The 19,735-nt window shown below is 31.6% G+C and overlaps 1 protein-coding gene across 9 annotated transcripts in view; it reads right to left on the bottom strand.

The window, feature by feature from the left end:
• The window catches only part of unc-13, a 122,753-nt gene that overhangs the window by 57,710 nt on the left and 45,308 nt on the right, over window positions 1-19,735 (bottom strand). For all 9 annotated transcript variants that reach the window (XM_035090482.1, XM_035090481.1, XM_035090487.1 and 6 more), the window contains exon 2: window positions 12,211-17,799. In XM_035090482.1, the coding sequence (XP_034946373.1) occupies window positions 12,211-17,487 (5,277 nt within the window). In that variant the 5' untranslated portion in view covers window positions 17,488-17,799. The remainder of the gene's footprint in view (window positions 1-12,210; window positions 17,800-19,735) is intronic.

Below are 19,735 nucleotides of genomic sequence, written 5' to 3'. Positions count from 1 at the left end.
ATATCTGCGTGGAAAATTCAACCCCCCCCCTTTCTTCAATGAAAAGTGAACTTTCCGTGCGGGTATGACGTAAAATTAGTTTATAGCAGCAGAAATTAATTGAAGCCTACCGTGTTTTCTTTCTAACACTGCAAATCCTAAGAATTTATAAACGTGTTAAAATAACACATATAAAACGTGTTCAATGTGAAATATCCATAAACAAACTATACATAATTTGTGAACATTTTTTACACGTTTCATAGTGTGTGAAAATCTATAGTTTGTTTATGACATTTAATATTGAAGAGGCTTAACGTGTCAAAAGTTTCGACAAGAATAACACACTTGGATTTGCAGTGAACACTTCATATTGTGTCGTGTATTCCAGTGTTTTATACGAGGTAAAAACAACTTGATTTTTCAAAAGAAGTAGATTTGTGAGTTTGAAATTATTGTAACTCTACTGTATTTATTGATTCAATTAAGGAGAGTACACGATGTCATTTTATTGCATGGCTTTCAATCGAATAATTATAAAAAGTCATTTCAAATCAAAAAGCATTATTGATTAGTTTTTTGTGTTATCGTAATAACATAAAGATTTTTTTTTCTCCAAATAATTGGGTAATTTTTATGTAAAATTCGTATCCGTGTTATCGGGCTTTATAATGTGACAAAACTAATATTTTTATGGTGATTAGTATCGATTCCATTAGTCTGTTAACTTTGTTAATAATTAAATTATCTAAATTGGGTATAAAATGGTATTAAAAATGGGTGTTAAAAGAAAAAGCTTAATAAATAATCAATATCTCTCTCACAATACTGTCTGGCTTCATAAACTCACTTTAAGAGCGATCAGAAATTTTTAATAAAAAATTTTAATAACAATTTTACCATTTTATTATTATTTTATTCATAAATTTAATATTAATAAATAAGTTATTCATTATTATTATCACGTACACCTTTCGTTACTTCGTATTTACTTCGTTAGAGTTATGATATTAAACTTATGGACAGCGTATAACAAGTGTAAATAAATATTTAAATATAAAGATAGCCGCGTGTCAAAAAACATTCTTTAAACTATATATTTATTGTATATAATATAATATAATTTATCACGTGAAAATGTTACATCTTTATTTATTTTTCTTTTTTTGTCTTTTCATGTGTAGCTTTTATATATGTTTGTCTCTTTTAAAAAGCAAAAGAAAAACAATATTAAAAACAATGGAAAAGTTATAAAAAAAAATATTTTATTTTATCTGTGCCCTAGAGACAATCGAAAAACGAGAAAGAAACTGCCTAGTGAACAACAACATACCCTAGGGTATTTTAGCTCAACGACATGAGAAAAAAAGATGAAAAAAAAAAATTAATCAAATAAAAAATATTTAGCGAAATTTCATTAACTGATTTTTAGCCTCAAGAGAACTAACAGTCACTTCTAGAACATAAGTTCGTTGTTTTATAGCCAAATAATATTTTATTTGTTTACATTGGTATGAAAGTTGTAAAATGTTGGCTAAAGTTAATTAAATCAACAAATTGTAACGTCCCAGAGTATTAGTATTAATTTGATCTTCTCTTCAATATTTTATCGTTTTCATTCTCTTGAATCTCTTTCGACTTTTATAAAATTTGTTAACGATGATGCTAGCTGTGATTCAGATAATTTTAAAATATCTTAGAGTAGACATTATTCCAAGTATTTTCATACATTTAAATATAAGCATCAAGTTGAATCGAATTCTCCAAAAATTCAACGTCTATCTGTTTAGGACCAGTCATCAGCAAAAGTATTTTTAAATAAAATTGTAGATTACTCGTAAAATTTAAGTCAAGGATTGACAAATATCGATTGAAAAGTAACATAAAATCAGAAGTTTCATAATGGAAAATAATGAAAAGCTTTCATTTTTCATCATTTGTCAAGTTGTAATTTTAATTACCGATTTTTCATTATTTTCCAATATAAAACTTCCGATTTTAGAAATATCGTAATTCTTCACTCGACATAGTTTAATTATCAATTGAGTGGAAATTCAAAATGGAAAATTTCCATTTTCTATGAGTCAATTTGTTCTACTAGGATTATCATAAAATAATAAAGTGGCGTCTGTCTCCTCATTATGGTGAGTTTGAAGGTTTTTATACTGCATACATCTTCAAATTAACAGAAACTGTACAAGTCAATCGTAACACCTCTATTCCAAGATGTGTATAACATTTATGAATTTTTAAATGGTTGCCTGAATTTGAAATCTTTTATTGAGTAAATGATTCTGCATCGATGAAGATAAAGAAATAGATACCTTTCCGATAATTTAAGCGAAATAATTCGTTTTAAGGTCTTCATACATTCAAAGTCATTTCCACCGGAAGTGGAATAATTTTTATAAGAATCAAATAATTTACGTTTTTCTACAAAACTTATTGTTAATAAGTTTAGACGATTTGCGATTTTTCAAACCCAAAAATAAGTGGAATTCCGGGCAATTGCAAAGAAATATTTCGGTTTAAAGCCAATCAAATTAATCACTGCCAGTGCAGATATTAGGCCACCATTTTTAATGAAAAAATCTGACAATGCAGTTTGCTGGTATGTCGATAATGAAGAGGTCTTTACTATCCAAGTTATACTAATGACATAAAAAAAAATTGAAAATAAAACACGTAATAATTGCATAGCAACATATTTGTTATTTTGTAAAAACAAGTGAATTCTCCAGATTAATTAATTCAAATTTTGAACTGCAATGTTACCAGATTTTCTTTTGACTACCAAAGCGGTAATGTTTAATTACTCTAAAAATCTATTACAGAAACTAATTATAATTTAAAAAAATATTGCTGTATATAATCTACTACATATTAAAAAGTTTACAATTTCATTAGATGTACTACGAAATTTGACCTTACACACATCCTTAAATTAAGATGTGAACAAATGTTACATATCCTGAATTATTACGCGCCCCCTAATGCTTGAAATCATAATTATTGTTGTACATAAAATTGAAGTAGATAGCAGTAACATCCATTATTCTTAAATGGTTCTTCCATTGTTTATTAATATTTATAATATATATAAGGTTCTCTAAACTTAGCTTTTTGGAGCTAAAAGTATTCAAATGTAATCAACTATTTTTCGAGTTCAGACTATTTTTCCATCACAACATGGACAGCTGATGCACATTAATCTTTGTCTGTACTATACTCCTCCTTTTTTTACCTTTAGTCCAGTCGATACAAAAAGACTCGCTCTATTTGTTAGAAAATTTTTAGTAACAAGACAATTGTTAATTTCCCACCAAGAGAAGATTCCTGATAGAATGTAGAAAATATTGAATGAAAAGCAGAAATGATATATTCTTTCCTTCACACATTCTTTTCTTCCTATGTATCTAAGCAGAACAGCATAATAGGCAGCAGCACCATGTGCTGAAGAAGGACATAACAATTCAAAATGTGAGCAATGTACATTTTATAAAGGTCTATTACTTTCGATTGACTGATTATTTATTTATCCCAGCGAGGAATAAATATTATTATTTATTTTAGCTGCAGCTGCATAACTGTGCTCACTCCATTTTTTCGAATAGTTCTGAAGCTAAGAACCCATGTTCACGAATATCTAGTCTTCTAAAGCTAGGAGTTCAAATTTGCTTTGCACTGTTATTTAAACTAAAAGACAACTTGGCATATTATAGTTCCAACTATTGACAAGATCACCATATTCTCGAACTTGGCACAACGCAACACAATGTGATTTTATGCTCACACATATTGATAGCCTACTGTTTCGCTGGTCGAATCAGCATTATTCAACAAAATTATTATTCTTTCAAATAAATAAAACTTCACCATATAATATGTATCCTCTAGACTCTTGTTATCTTCTCCATTTGATCTACTTCATGCCTGCTAATTAAACACTCTAGATCATATACTATCCATTCATGGAGTCGTATTTCAACTTGTTACTTAGCTTCATACATTTTTTCCTGTTTTTTATCACCCTATTCGGTATTCAATATATTTTTCCAATTTTCTTTCTTTCGCTTTTTCTAACGAATTATGATCATCCAGTATTACCTCTATACAGAAAGAATAAAGAAGTTATCACGAATGGTAGTATTTTGTTGATAACGATGAAGTCTGAGTAACAGTTTTGTTTGGTGAAGGCTTATCTCTCAACGTGTCATGAAAAGAAAATTTGAGCATGTCTATATCTAGGATGAACTCCAAGCTATTAAGGAAGTGACTTTGCTGAGAAACTGATCACAAAGAACTTTGACTTTGTATGAAAATATCTAAGATAATATCCAATACAAAACATGACAAGATCATCTAAATCACAATTAGAATCAACTTTGATCATGTTTACCAACTTTTCTTCAATCATTGATCAAAATTCTCCAGGACGTAACAGAGTGACATATTTGACAACATTTTAGAGAATCTCGACATATTGAATATAAATAATTATTTCTTTTTTAGATACGAATGATACGATTTCTAATGATTTAAAGGTATAATTAGGCCTAGAGCATTGATGCCTGGCGATAAATGAGCATGCTTATTATGATAATGCATTTAAAATGCACGTACTACGTTAAAAGCATCATTAGTCAATAAACTAGCTGTATATCTTTGTATTTAATCTACGCGCAAAACTTATTTTGTGCACTTTTTTTTATTAATGATATGATACTGAATGTGATGATATGAAAAATTACGATATGGAAGAATGATAGTGATATTTATGGAGACATTTAACGATTATATACGTCAAGGTATATAGAGAATGCATATATATTAATTTCATCATTTTTCGATCTACTGTAATTGGGATTATGGTAAATGACAGATTTTATAGGGATAAATGAAGCAATTTTATAAAAAAATCACGTAGTAACTAGAGTCTAGGATAGTGTTGCTATATGATAAAAATTCCATTTTGCTTGATAATATTACAATTAAGGGTAATGCACTATAATTAAAACTTTTTTTTCTCTATCATAAAAAGTTCATGTGATAATATTATTAGATATAAGAAGAGAAAATAATGCAATCAATATTCATTGTCACTATTAGATATCTAAATGGATAAAAAGGTTCTATTCAGACTTAGCTTGTGAACTATGTTGTAATTCATTGGATTAATTACATTTCTAAAACAATTTTCAGGCATCAGCTTTAATCGTTAACTAAATTAATATTTATACAGATGAACATTTCTGTTCAAGAGCCAAGGATAAGTGAAATTTAAAATAAAGCATCAAGTCGTCAGATGTCAGTCACGTTGATGTGCTTGGATGTGATGTATGTGAAGCATGAACATGAAAACTACTTACTGAATACTAGGAGTAAAGGATTTTCGATGTTCTGTTTCAAATAATCTCACGAGAATAAGTGAGCACGGTTTTGAATTCATGTTATCATCCAATCAGGAGAAAGTCTGATCTTGCAACTTTGAGTCAAGCTTTTTTTGCGCATATCTCCAAAGTGGTAAGAAATATGAAAATAACTTTAAAACAAAAGCAGTAGGAAATTTTATTTTCTATCAAAATGTTCTATGATATTTTCTCGTAGCTCTAATAGTTTAGCCGTAAAAGGCATTCTAATTAAATCCCAATCAAAAGTGTAATTGAGGCATTTGAAAAATTTTGACTTATTTTAAAACTCAATGTTAAAAATGAATCTTATCATGTAGCAACATTGATTTAGAGAAGGGATATCAAAATCGATGGTAGGATACTGCTTAGGCTATAGTTACAAGCATAGCACGTCGCCTTCGGTCACATTAATGCGCCGTAATACATTATAACCCCATATTACGATGATCATGTCAGATTGATGCTAGTATATGCTTTGGACTTAGCTCAAAAGCTACATTTAGTATCTTCTGCTCCCATTTTGTGAAAGCATGACACAATTATTTCTGTAATTAAAGCATTCCCTTAATCCTTGACGTCACATTCTTCAGATATTTTAACCGACACGTTCATCTGATCATTAAATAGTTCTGCTTGCATTCGTCTTATTACATTTTCTTCATTATATCTACTAAATTTATTAGCTCATAAACTATAATTTTTTTTAATAAATAGAAATTATTGCTACTAGACTTTTGGTATTGACTTTTTCATCATACCTAAATTTAAATCACATTAGTTATTTAAGAAGAAATAGTTGTTACTATAATCTAGAATCATTCAAGATAAAGTTTAGTTGATCAAAGCTATGTTCCAACATCATCTGTGTGCTAAACTTTATCTAGGTAGATTCTATTATTATCCACCCTTGAGAGACATGCTTTCGGACGCCCTCTAGGAGCAAAACACAGAACGCAGAAGGCTCAGAAACTCGTTTTCCTTGAATATTCAATATTGCAATTGACGTAATAAGTTCAATTGTTCTTTCAATATTCTCTAAGCTTTCATTTTTGTGCCTCTCTTAATACAGGCGAACTTCGCTAATGTGAGTCCCGTCAATGTTACTCTCTCGCTGATGTTAGAGTTCCTTAAGACAGAATCTGGCAAGACAATGCCATATTGCTTGAGTTCTGCCTAAATTTCCATAAGAATTTAAGGGACTTTAGTCCTGCCCGACTCTGTCTTTAGGGACTCTAGCTAAGGTTGACCGAATAGTCGTATTATTGTTGTTTTTTTTTCCCCTCCTAAATTTTTTATTGACTAATCAGATTTTATCTTTGTAGTGCGCATTTCAAATTTAATTGGATTGAGATACGTATGTATCTGCACATGAATTCTTCTCACAATTTTTTTATTCTACGCATGTTAATGCGCATAGGAGAAGAGAGACATTAAGAAAGGTAGGAATAAGAAAAACTGTTGAGAGTAATGAATGCTCCTGGCCCGAGTTGTTAACATTAGCAAAGTTCAACCGTATTTTGGTCATTTTTCAAGATTTCGATGCAATACATAAAGTTTTGTGCTTTTTCTCCTCTAGATAGTTCGAGTCAAAGAATGTTATCTGATTTCCAACTCCATCATCATATTAAATTTCATTAGCTACCATTGTTCCGAATTCGATTGAACTATCATGAATTCTGGACACCTATCAAGGGTTTATTTTGAGCCTTTTTCTTTAAATAAGTGTATGATGAAAGTATACAATATGGATCTCATTTTCATTTATCAAAATAATTACAAATGGTGTATCATTATTGATAATTATCAATTATTAACAAAGAAAAGTATATTTGTAATGAAGTTTCCAATTGCAAATTGTTTAAATCTGGGCGGTGTATGCAATAATCTACCTGATGAATAAAATTAATGAATCTCATTAAAGTACGATAATTTGATGTAATGATAAAAAATAATTGAATTAACTTTAGTAATTTCATTATTCAGGTGGGCTACATCAAACATAACTCAAGTTTAAAAAATTTAAGATCAAAAACTCAGTTTAATAGTAGATTACGCATCAAGGGATCCAAGTGCCCTACTATTGTCTTGGGCTGGTGACGTCAGCTGAGGTATGCGGCGCATGCGTGTCTGAAGCGATGATCGGTTAGGTTCCGTGGTACACACGAAACTTTATATATAACAGGTTATGATAAGAGTTATTTATTCTAGCTGTACAGAGAGGTTTAAGTACCCAATTAGCGACACGATGGAAAGAGCTTCGGTATAGTTTTTGTAAACAAACAAATTACATAACCTCAGAATTGTTCAAAGATTTACTTAATCCGTCGTTATTTGTTCTAAACATCTCAGAAAAAATTTGGCGTTGTATCTGGAATTTATCATGATTTCGTTTTCGAGTACTTAAATTACTTAAGTATTTCACCGGTCGGTAATCAGCAATTTAGGTTCCTCTCTACAGGCATGATAAGTTACGTTTATCATTCCTGTGTTACATAAAAAAATAAAAACCTATTTCAGTCTGTAATTCCTAATATGGTATATGAAAGGCGTTGATAAATAGGAATGTACAAAATTTAGCGAAATAAAACTAAAGTGAGGTTAGGCATAAATGCCTCAATTAACTGATGTTAAGGTTCCCTAACTTAGATTGATTTTCACACATCAACATAGTCAAAGTCATCTCGATCGATCCCCACCACCACCTTATTTCAAAGTAAGATCCATATTTGAAACCTTCATCAAACTCACTAGCCGATAAATTTATGAAAAAACAATTACTTAATAAATATTTATCTAGTATTATCACCGAATAGATCTTCATTAAATGCATATGAATATTATTTATTCGATTCTTCAAATGGTGTTATAATGTAATCAACCTTAATTAATTCCTTGTTCAATTTCCTTAATATACTTTACCTAACATATAATCAGATAAACGTGTTTTTTCTTTTCTGTTCCTAATGTAAATGACGATGCAATAATGGTAATTGTCTAATATGAATGTGCGATGTGTTTCAACACATATGACACAACCGAGAGATATTTATTTAATTATTCTGGCTATAGACTAGTATGCATTATCATTTGTTATAGTTTTAATAATTAATTTACAACCGCAGTCTTGATTTATATTTCTGTCATATTATTCATCTTCAACCAAGCTCTCTTTTCTATTATTTACACCATGTTTTATTCATTTTAATTTCATATATTTTCAGAATAAAACATAGAAAAGATTGCGATTATTAATATTTAAAAAACAAATGTTATAAATTATTGTAAAAGTAAGTTTACAACTTTAACATTAATTTTTATTATACGTGAATAGATAATTCATGTTGGAAACTTTTTAATCTGTATACCTTAACTTGTTAATTAAACACTTCTATTTTGCACACTTTTTTTCGAAAGTTTTTCTTTTTTTTTGATTTAATATAAAAGTCTTTTATTTTTTAGCTTCAACCTTTATGAACTTGCAAACGTTTTAACTAGATTTCCAGAACCTTAAATCTTATGAAGGAACTTATTTCCCAGCTTTCAAAGGAAATTTAACTATGCTTTGTTGAAGATAATATTAAAGCGGCTTTTTGTAATCTATGTTTTATTGTTACTTTATTTACTTATTGAATTTATTATAAATCATGGTGTTCTAAGAATTAATTATCGCCAGAACAATCGATGTGTTTGGAGATAAGTTTTCATGAAGTCTCGATCCATATTGTTATGTAATTTTCTCCAGAACAGGATTCTTTAGAGGAAAAAAAAAACAAAGAAATGAATGTTAAAAATATTGTTGGATTGAAAAGGAAGGTATCTTGTTTTGTGATCAATAAATCATAATTTAAGTAAGATTTCATTCAATTGAAGTTCATAGATAGTTGGAACCCTGGAAGCCCTTACTTATAACACTGTTAGGATAATTTTTTAATATAGAATTTAAAAAAAATTGAGACAGGCACATTTTTAGCAGATCAAATTAACTCCAAATTTTTCAAAATTTATTCTACAATATGTTCGTGTAAATCGACGTTGATATTAAAATTAATTTTAGGATAATCGATTTAAAGTTGACGTCTTAGCAATATTTTAATTATCGACAGTATGTTGATATTAACTTTTTTTATTAATATTGCGTTGAATCTTAATAATAATTAATAATATATGTACACTAAATAAATAGTTTACATTGAATTTTGAAAAATCCATGGTATGAATTAAACACAAAGTTAATTAAGAGAAAAGTCTGAAAGGTCGATGTTATCTCGTTCTAGGAATAGAATAATAGAAAATAATAGAATATCAATAAAATAACAAAGATAGTAGAATAGTTAAAAATAAATAGGTCTGAGCACACTTTATCTGTGCTAACACGACGAGCTTCCCATTGGAAATTGTTTATAACAAGTTTAAAGAATTATAAACAATGTCTTATCATTAATAATATTCTTTCGCCGATAGAATCCAAATTAGTGCAATACACACATTAGTTAATCAATAAATACAATTGTTAATTGTTTATAACGAATTTATATTGTTACAAACAATATGTAATTGGTGAAAGTCATATTTGGTTGTGAACAATAATGTCTAGTCAATATCGACTTTATTTTTGAATGAAATTATTATTCTTCCGCTTAAAAGTATTTTGAATGGTTCATCTTTTCATTTATTCATTATTAGTTTTTTGTTAACAAAAAAGTTCATGTCGAAATACCACTAATAATTAGCAATTTCTTTAAATATCAACCACTTCCTCAACGTCAACTTCGAGTCGATTATTCTAAAATTGATTGTAATACATTGCAAATCTCAAATTTTGAAAGTATTTGAATTTAAAACACTTAAAGTGTTTTAAAATGACGTCACCCATTTGATTAACATTGTAGTCACTTTTTGAACACTTCCAAATGCATTAAAAATGACTACAATATTAATCAAATGGGTGACGTCATTTTAAAACACTTTAAGTGTTTTAAATTAAAACACTACTATTTGTAGTGTATCGATGTCGATTAATTATCATAATAAATGTCATATAACATGACAAACAAAACAATTATTATACACCAAAGTATGAAAAGACTAATTTTTCTAATGATTTTAAAATGTAAAAGAACTTTTTAAAATTAATTCTACAGCTCTAAATTATCAATAAATTCATATAAAAATATACAAATCTATTATTCTATCAATAATAATAAAATTTACTTGAAAAATTAACTAAACATTTTCCTGATTTATTTGAAAGAACTCAAGATTCTAACGACCAGTAGAAATAAAATCTATAAAAATCCTGATATTTAGAATTATAACAATGACTTCTACATTTACAGGAAACTAGAAACAAAGAAAAAAAAATGAGGCCAACTAATGAAAGTGATGTGATTTCCGAGCTCAGTTTCCATGAAGAATCAATAGCAACAGAGTTCAAGTCACGCAAGATTGAAATATAATTTTTTTATGAAAAAGGAGATAATATTGAAATATTAAATATCCCCATCGGCATAGTAAATATTGAAACACAAATAGAAATAAAGTACTAACAAGCATTAATCGAGACTTCAATGTAAACATATCTGAAGCTAGAACTAGATTTGTTTAATTATTAATTGACACAGAACAACCCGTGAGAATATGAATCTACGATGCGTTTATTTATTTATAATATCGTGCAGTTGTTTAGCGATAAAGTTTAATTGAGCCAAGCTCGTTCAAAATAGTGACATGCTTTTCAATTAACTAACTTACATCACTCTAATATTTTATTATCAGTTAATAATTAATACTCAATTTTTAGTATTTATTTTCTATAAAATAAAACAATTCAAAAATTATTTCTTTTAATTAAGTCTTATACTGACATTTTTACTCTCATTAATGAGCCAATTATTTATCAATAAATAATCGAGAGCTTTTTTATTTTTTTTTCCTATTCAATATAAAAGTGAGAAACTTGGTCTTATATTCTCTCCCTGTTTCCACAATTATTTTGTTTTTTTTTTTTTATTATCATTTTTATTTGTTAATTAATGGTCAATTAGTATTATTTTCAAGTCCAATTGGTAGATTTGTATGGTAAGAGTGAATGTATTTTATTGATTACTACGCTCATTATTCGTGAGATAATCAAGTGAATTTACTGCTGTTAATTCTAAACTATCCAATAATTTCTACGTCAAATCTCTGCAGGATGATCCGCATAACATTACATGGAATTATTATTATCAATTGCAATATTGTTTGTTTTGTAAATCATCCCTAAGTGATATTTTCCTTTAATTATTACTTCAATCATTTTGTTTACCATTAATGTAGACCTTCATTAGTATTACCTTGTTTCTTTATTTTTAGTTTGAAAAATTGTAAATATTCTGTAGAAAAATTACGCAATAAACATATCAAATAATTTTATTTTTTTTGCATAAATGAATATTATGAGATAGAGTTTGTAGGTATTTTCATTAATTGAGAGCTTTATCAAATAATACCTGAAAGCTTATAGACTACTAGTAGGTCTTAGAATATCATTGAAATATAAGTGTTATGTTTAATTTATCATCATAATTAGCTTGGGAAATTTTTAGTTTGTAAGACAATATATTTCTTATTATCTAGTTATTTCGTCCATTTAGATAAGTTGTTAATCAGATTCAATTGACTAGAATTTCTCGCATATTGACTTTAATCATATTATGAATGATTATCAATGAAATTACAACGCTTACGTGCACGAGAAAAATTAGTTCCAAGACCAAAGACTGAAACTCGAGCACATTTTGTTGAAATTATCGTGCCCTCACTTAATCATAATACTCACAGCTGCTGGAGTTGTTGGAATAGCGTTTTCTTTAGCAGTTGCTTCTTCAACTTCTTTGAGTTTTTCTTCAGCTTTGCGTTCCTTCAAGGCTTTCAGGAGTTTCCATTTAGATCCAGGTGGACCAGGGCTTATCTGGCCATCTTTCAATGTTGTGTCTGAAGACCCACATGATGAAGAGTCGATTTTTATTTTTGGTAAACTTAGTGTTGCTGTTTCAGCACTTCCAGCACCATCTCTTTCACCTTCAATAACGGTACTTTCGGAATCCCATGCTCCAGGAATGCTTACAGATATTTCACTTGGTGGAACACTGACACTACCTTCGCGAGAAAGAGAATCTGAACCTTGGAGTAATTTTTCACCTTCTCGACGCATGGTTGAGCTTGAACTTCTTCTTGATTGTTCTTCAAGATCTTTACGAAGATCTAGTTCTTCATCGAGTTCATCTGTTGAATGAACTGGACTATCAGGACCAGAAGTTTCACCTGAAGATCCTTCGTCCATTGGTAAGAGTGCTGTTCTCTCTTCTCGTCTTGCTTCTTCTTCGTGAGCCCACGTGTGGTAGTCAGTTACTCTAGCAAATACAGATTCCACACTCTCAGCTGTCTTCTTTTTAGGAATTGGCTTACCATCATCTTCAATTCGTCTTTCTAACATTGGAATGCTTCCATTTATTTTAGGGCCTTTCTCTTCTTTTCTGACATCTTTCTCATCAGCTTTCGGAATTGCTTTTAGCTTCAGTTCTTTCAGTACAATCGACATCCTCTGTTTTACATGTTCATCGGGGTAATACATATCTGATTCTTCTGGCTCTTCTACCAACACTTGACTCATTTCAATTTCCATTTGTGATTGTCTTTCTAGTTCTTCCAACTTTCGCAACTCATAACAATACCACTCATCTTCAGAATCAATTGAATCTTCAGTACTTTGTCTTCTTGAAGATACTCGTGATGTACTTCTGTATGAGTGAGTACTTCGGTTGTCTTCATCACCTTCACCACTTCGTGATCCAGCCCAAGGGATTTCTAAGCTCTGCTGATGTTTTGGTAGAAACCGATTACCCCCCCATGCAAAACCTCGACCACTTGATGCTGATGGACTTCCTTCAGAAACTGGAGCTTCTTCAGACAAACTTGCTACCAATTCAGGTGGTTTTGTACTTTTTTCAAGTTTCTCTGATACTGATTTTTCCCCTTCAGTATCATCTTTCATTTCCTGTAGCTGCCCATCTTCTGATTTTTTATCATCTTCAGTAGTTGGAGCATCATCTGATACTGTGGAAGACTGACGTTGTCGATATTTACCTAGTGCTCGTGACACAGCAAACTCCATACTTGCACCACCACCCATTAGTTGAATAGGTAATTTAGGTGCTTTTTCATTTGGTGCTTCATCAGAACTACCCGTCGAGCGTTTGATATCTCCTACTGTCGGAAATATTGTCGTAGACCCACCAGAACCTGAACCAGTACTTTTTCCAGACCCATCATGAGCATCATCTGGTCCAGCTAAATCTGAAAGTTCATGCTCACTTTCATGTTTCACTGGTTCACGTTCTTTTGATTCTTTTGACCATTCAGCAGCTTGTTGTTGAAGCTGTTCTTGATGTTGTTGTATTTGTTGTTGAAGAACTTGCTGCTGTTGGATGTAATCTTTTTGCTGCTGAAAATTGGGAGCTTGAGATTGTGGTGATTGTTGACCTTGAGTTTTTCTTTTCTGACTCGTTCGTACTTTAGCAAAAAATGGAGGCTCTTGACTCACGTCTGACATCACACTATCTTCGTCTTCAGACAAACCACTCTGCCGCCCACTACTCCACTCAGTTTCAGATTGTTCTGGATCAGACAAAGATTGAGAATGATGACTTCTTCTCTTAGCTTTTTGTAAAATTCCAGATACAGTAGATACTAGAGTATGTTTTTTCTTCTTTCTTGTTGTTTGAGGTCTTCCCCGAGATTTTACATCAGGAATAGACTCTTGTTGAGGTGGTGGTTGAACACCATCAAGGTCTTCTCTTCTTACTCCCCCTGGTAGTGATTGACTTCTGTGTCTTTTTGTCAGATGAAGATCTGGAAGCCAATGACTCATTGAACTCATTGCATTCTTCAATGAAGCACCTCTTCTCATCTTCTTTTGAACCTTAACTTCTTCATGATCTTTTAAATCTGATGCTATACTTATGTAGCCAGATTGTGATACAATAACAGTAGATGGGTCATAGTAATTACTTTGACCTTGAGGCTGAGGTCGTTCTTGTTCTCGCATATATTGATGATCTCTTTGTCGTTGTCGTTGATAATTTTCAGGCATTTGTGGAGGTCCACTTCGTTGCGTATAAGCTTGGTATTGTTGTTGATAAGGTTGTGGATAGCTTTGAGTAGTAAGTACATGATATTGACTTTGATGACTTTGATAACTTGGCGGCTGAGGAGGTTGAGGATGTCTTCGATCTGCATATGGACTTGGAGCGTAGCTACCTTCAGAAGTTAACGATCGAATACTGGAAGAAGTTGAGTCATGTGGAATTTGTGACTCCATGACATTCGACCAATTATCATTACCTTCAGTTCTTGGAAGATTTTCAGAAGTAGGATAATATGACAATGCATCTGTAATATTTCCCGTAGGAAACATATTTCTATACATGGACATTTTATAAGCCTCTTGAGTAGCCACTCTATCACCATATGACATTGCTCTTGTAGGCTTTCTCGAGTGTCCGTAACCTTGTATTGACGGATCTTGATATTGCATTGTACTGTAAGTTTCTTGGTAATTGGTAAAATGATCCATATTGTCTCGGTAAAATTGATCAGCACTCGTTGTTCTAGGAACGTACGATCGACCACTGGAACTAGGACTTGAAGTATAAACTCCAGTGATTAAATTCTGACGATTGCCACCAGCTACTGAATAAATTGCTGGTTGGTCTGGACGATATATCAGATCAAGAGTTCCCGCAGGAACTGTGTCATAAGTATGTTGAAGACTTTGAGCACGGGCACGTTTTTTTGGACTTTGACTCGGTCCAGAACTTGCTGGAGAGAAATTGTAGTTTTCTTTGTTTACTGGAGATTTCATTGGATAAGATGATACATGATTCGCTAGAGTCGAATAGTGTGTGGTAGCAGAAGTTGTAATGTTACCAAAAATATCTCTGCCTTCAGGAGTATCATAAAGAGGTTCTTGAATGGATGAAGCTGTTGTAGTGGTAATGGTAGTCGTTGTAGTTGGAGCTTGTGGAAGCGGTGGTATTGGACTGGTAGTTCTTAGAGATTGGCTACTAGTGATTAAATTCCGAGACTGGTCTAAAGAATAGGAATTAAGCATTTTGGCTAGCGAACTTTTAGGCGAACTTGGTGATTTATCTAAACTACTCCAACCACTCATAGATGACAAACCTGAATCAGACTTGGCTGGTATGATAATGTTGGAAGGCTTAGCTACGTGTTTGGGTGAAACTCGTGGCGATTTTGGCGAGTGTGGAGTATGAGGACTCAGCCTTTCTTGTTCTAACGCCAATTTTTCAGTACTTTTTAGGAAATTCTGGGGGCTTTGTACGTGTTGGTTTACTTCACTGTCACGCTGAGATTCACTCAGCATGAGGAAGGTGTCATTCGAATCCCGAGGTGCTGGAGGAGGTGGTGAACTTGGTGAGGGACTCGGTGGAGTTCTACTCTCTGGAAATTCAAAGTTTAATTTTGCTGCACTCCCAAAATAGCCATCTCGACGAGTTCGTATACTCTGAGCACTGTGAATACTATGTACACTTCCCGCGGATGAAGTCGGTGATGGCAATTTGTCTGTTGTATTGCTGAAAATAGTCGGAGATGCACAAGTTACAGCAACAAAACTTTCAGCCATAAGATCAGTCAATTCTTTATTTTCTGCATAACCTTTAGCAAAAACTCCTGGATCTATTGGAAGTGGAATAACAGGCTCTGGGCTTTTTTCTAATAAAGATGTAGTATACCCTAATCTTGGCGGAGTATACGTTGTTGTCATAGAGTCTAAATGACTCTTGGGAGTGGAGCTCAGTCTTGGAGATAAAGATCTAGCAGTAAAATCACCATCTGTTGCTAAACCTGAATCAGTGCTGACTCTAGAAATAGAACGTCCGGTAGAACCTGGACTCTTGGAATATGTCCAATTATCAACATCAGTCTCAGCATAAATTTTTCTTAATTGTTCATCTATACTGCTTGCTTCCTCAGCTAATTTTGCTTCCGCTTCTGAACTAAACTGTCTCTTTGGTGATTCCATAAGTCGTGTATTCAACTCAATAAGATCCTGTGAATCTTTCTGAAGTTTATTCGTCAACTTGTCTAATTCGTGAAGTTTCTCCAATGCGACTTGATCTATTGAACTGAGCTTCGAAAGTTCAGCCAAGTCTTGTTCACTTACACATGGTGTATTTCCACGATAGCTTTTGTAATCTGCTGCACTAAAAATTTCACCATCATCCACATCCTCATCATCTTCAGGTTTTGTCTCTAAATCTTCTTTGTTTTTCTCTTCTTTTTTTTCATCTTCTCTTTTTTCTTTATTCTTTTCCGCATTCAATATATCATCTTTCTTGCCATTCGAATCATCAACATCTTCTGCTTCCTCCCAAATCATTCCTAGTTGTGATGCAGGTCGAGATGTTTCACCACAAATTAAATCTTCGCGGTATGCATTATTTAAACTTCTGTAAAACGCTTCATCAGGCATATTTTCTTCTTCCTCTAGAGTTTCTAAAGCCTCCAAGTTTCTCACGCTTCGATGAATGTCAGGAATAACCGCAGGGCCACTGTCATGTGGAAGTCCATGCATCCGAACTAGTTCTTGTTGAGCTAATTTCTCTCTCAGTACACTAGTTTCTTCAATGCCCATAGAAGGTCCTAAGCTCTTCGCAATAGCATCTAACTCTCCAACAGAACTTCTTTGTGTCATCATCAACGTTGGATGTCCCATAGCATTTCCACCTTCGTGTCCACCTCCAGCATAAAATTCAACTAATTGACTTATCACATTCTGTTGTTCATAAAGTAATCCTTCTAATTTTTCTAACCGCTCCCACATCTTGATGTACTCTTGACTCAAGAGATCCAGAGCTCTCCATGCGTATTTCAATTCCGTCTCAAGAATATTTAAACGTTCTGCTAGTCTTTCCATATAGTCACTAATAATAAAATCTACATTGTTATCACCCGTCAATCCACTCGTGTAACTGGGCATGGTTGAACGCCCGGCGTCCGCTGAGCCCCCTGGTCCACTTAATCTTGATTCCATTCTCTTGTTGTATCTCGCCTCACTCGCTTACTTATTGATTCATTGAATTGTGATGTTGTCTGTTGTCAAATACTCGTTCAGGCAACGCATTCTTCCTTCAGTCTCAGATCAAATTGGATCTTGAGATTGGATTCTTTCATACCTTAGCTTCCGCACCATCACCATTTCACGTAATTTCAATATGAGTCTTAATACTTTCATTCTGATCTATTAGTTCTGTCTCTTAACTAGGTTAGTCACTCATTTTTAAACTTTACACTTTTTAATTATTTATCAACCAGCAAGCTCTGGAAACACTTTCACCGATAGGATCTGCAAAAAAATACTTTTGTTAACATTTTATGATATTGAAGGAATTTTATTAGAATTCAAATATCTCAAAATAATTTCCATGTTAGTCTTCACGACAAAACCACTGAAATTACAGTGGAGATGACGTGAAACACGAAGCAATTCTATTACAATTTTATTATTAAATCTTTCTATTTTTTTTAATATTCAAATTCAACTTTTTGATTTAAATATTATTGAGAATTTGGCAAAATAGAAACCCGTGATTGCTTCCTCTGTAATCTTTTATCGACTAGATAAGATCGGTTTTTCGCTTGCATAGTTATAGAAGCTCTAGAAATTCTTGCTTCTTCAGCAATGTGTACAAATAAATAAAATGGTTTATATTAAAACCGGGTGATAAGCGTGATTTATTAAAAAGTACCAAGAAACGTCGAAAATTCAAGAATGCCTCAGGGCAATTGAATATAATTGTTGAGCACAAAAGACTTTTGTGCTTCTAGTAAAAGAGAATGAGAGAGAGAAAGAGAAACGTAAGAGTATTGATCTATGTTAGGTTTTGAAAAATTCGACGATTTGTTCAAATAATTTAATAATATAATATTTTAGGGACTCTTCTGAATATAGTTATGATTACTCAAAGTTGATGCATAGTTACTATAATTATCGTATGGAATAAATTTTTACCTAAAAATTATCCCATTACTTTAAAACACAAAATGACGATTGAAACAAATTTTCTTTTTAGAAATAATTGTTTGAATTCACCTTATGCCTTTCATCTGAGTGATTTGGACCAGTTATGAATTTATATATCAGTCGCTTTTTTAGAATTGAATTATAATAATAAATAGAAATTCGCTGACCTTGATAACCAGTTTGTCATTAATTTTAGTCAATTATCGATTGCTGTCATCCAAATAATAGAGACACAGTGAATAAAAATAAATCTTGAGAGTGTTACACAAGTCATGCAAAGCATCTATATGATCGGTTTCTGAAGATAACAACAATACAAAAGTTCTACGAAAGTTAAATTCAATAGATACCTTTTAAGATATAAATAAGCATTTAAAGTTAACCAATCACGTGCTAGAAGCCAGAAAAAGACACTAATATAAATTTATAACGTTTATGACTACCTATATAATGAATTTTAGATTACGATATCGGAGTACTATAAAAATTTGTAAAATAAATGTACAGTTCTAAAAGTACAAGTACAGTTTGTAAACCCTGTCAATCTTAAATTTGAAAGTGTTTTAAAATGATGTCACACATTTGATCTACATTTTAGTCACTTTTTAAACACTTTCAAATGCATTAAAAGTGGCTTCAATGTTAATCAAATGAGTGACGTCATTTTAAAACGCTTTAAGTGTTTTAAATTAAAACACTATGATTCGCGGTGCATGTACAAGCTATAATCGTTATTTTAATTTAAACAACAAAAAATGAATATTATCTAATTTGGATTATTTATTTATTTATATTATATTACTGTTTGTAGTTAAAAAGGAATTGTGAACTTAAATTTATTTTTACGCTTAAATAAATTTCTGAGTTAGGGAGATTCGAATCTACGACCATTTGAATGCACGCATCTTAAACTAACGTCTCAGTCCGCTCGGCTCACCGAATAATTAATATCAAATCAAAATTAGCTCTATCTGAATGCATATGTTTTAATGATAGGTATTAAATACTCTAGCGCTAGTGATATTCACCTTGCTAGACAGTAAAATAATGAACGCAAAAACTTGGCGTATTTTATCGATCAGATATTCTCAGAATTCTATAGTTTTGCCTTACTGTATTCTTTTATACTGAATCAGTGACAGCTACTGTGCATCAGTGAATATTTTATCACTGAATGAATTAGTCATCGGATTGGCATTGAATATCAGTGAATATTCACTGATTCACGGCAGTTTTCATTGATTAAGTTTAAGAGAGT

The sequence above is a fragment of the Chelonus insularis genome, unplaced genomic scaffold (genome assembly GCF_013357705.1).
Source record: "Chelonus insularis isolate UGA/USDA-ARS -01 unplaced genomic scaffold, ASM1335770v1 contig_77_pilon, whole genome shotgun sequence".
In the NCBI taxonomy this organism is placed as follows: domain Eukaryota; kingdom Metazoa; phylum Arthropoda; class Insecta; order Hymenoptera; family Braconidae; genus Chelonus; species Chelonus insularis.
Note: the sequence above shows the minus strand (reverse complement) of the source record. Positions and strands in the feature narration are given on the sequence as shown.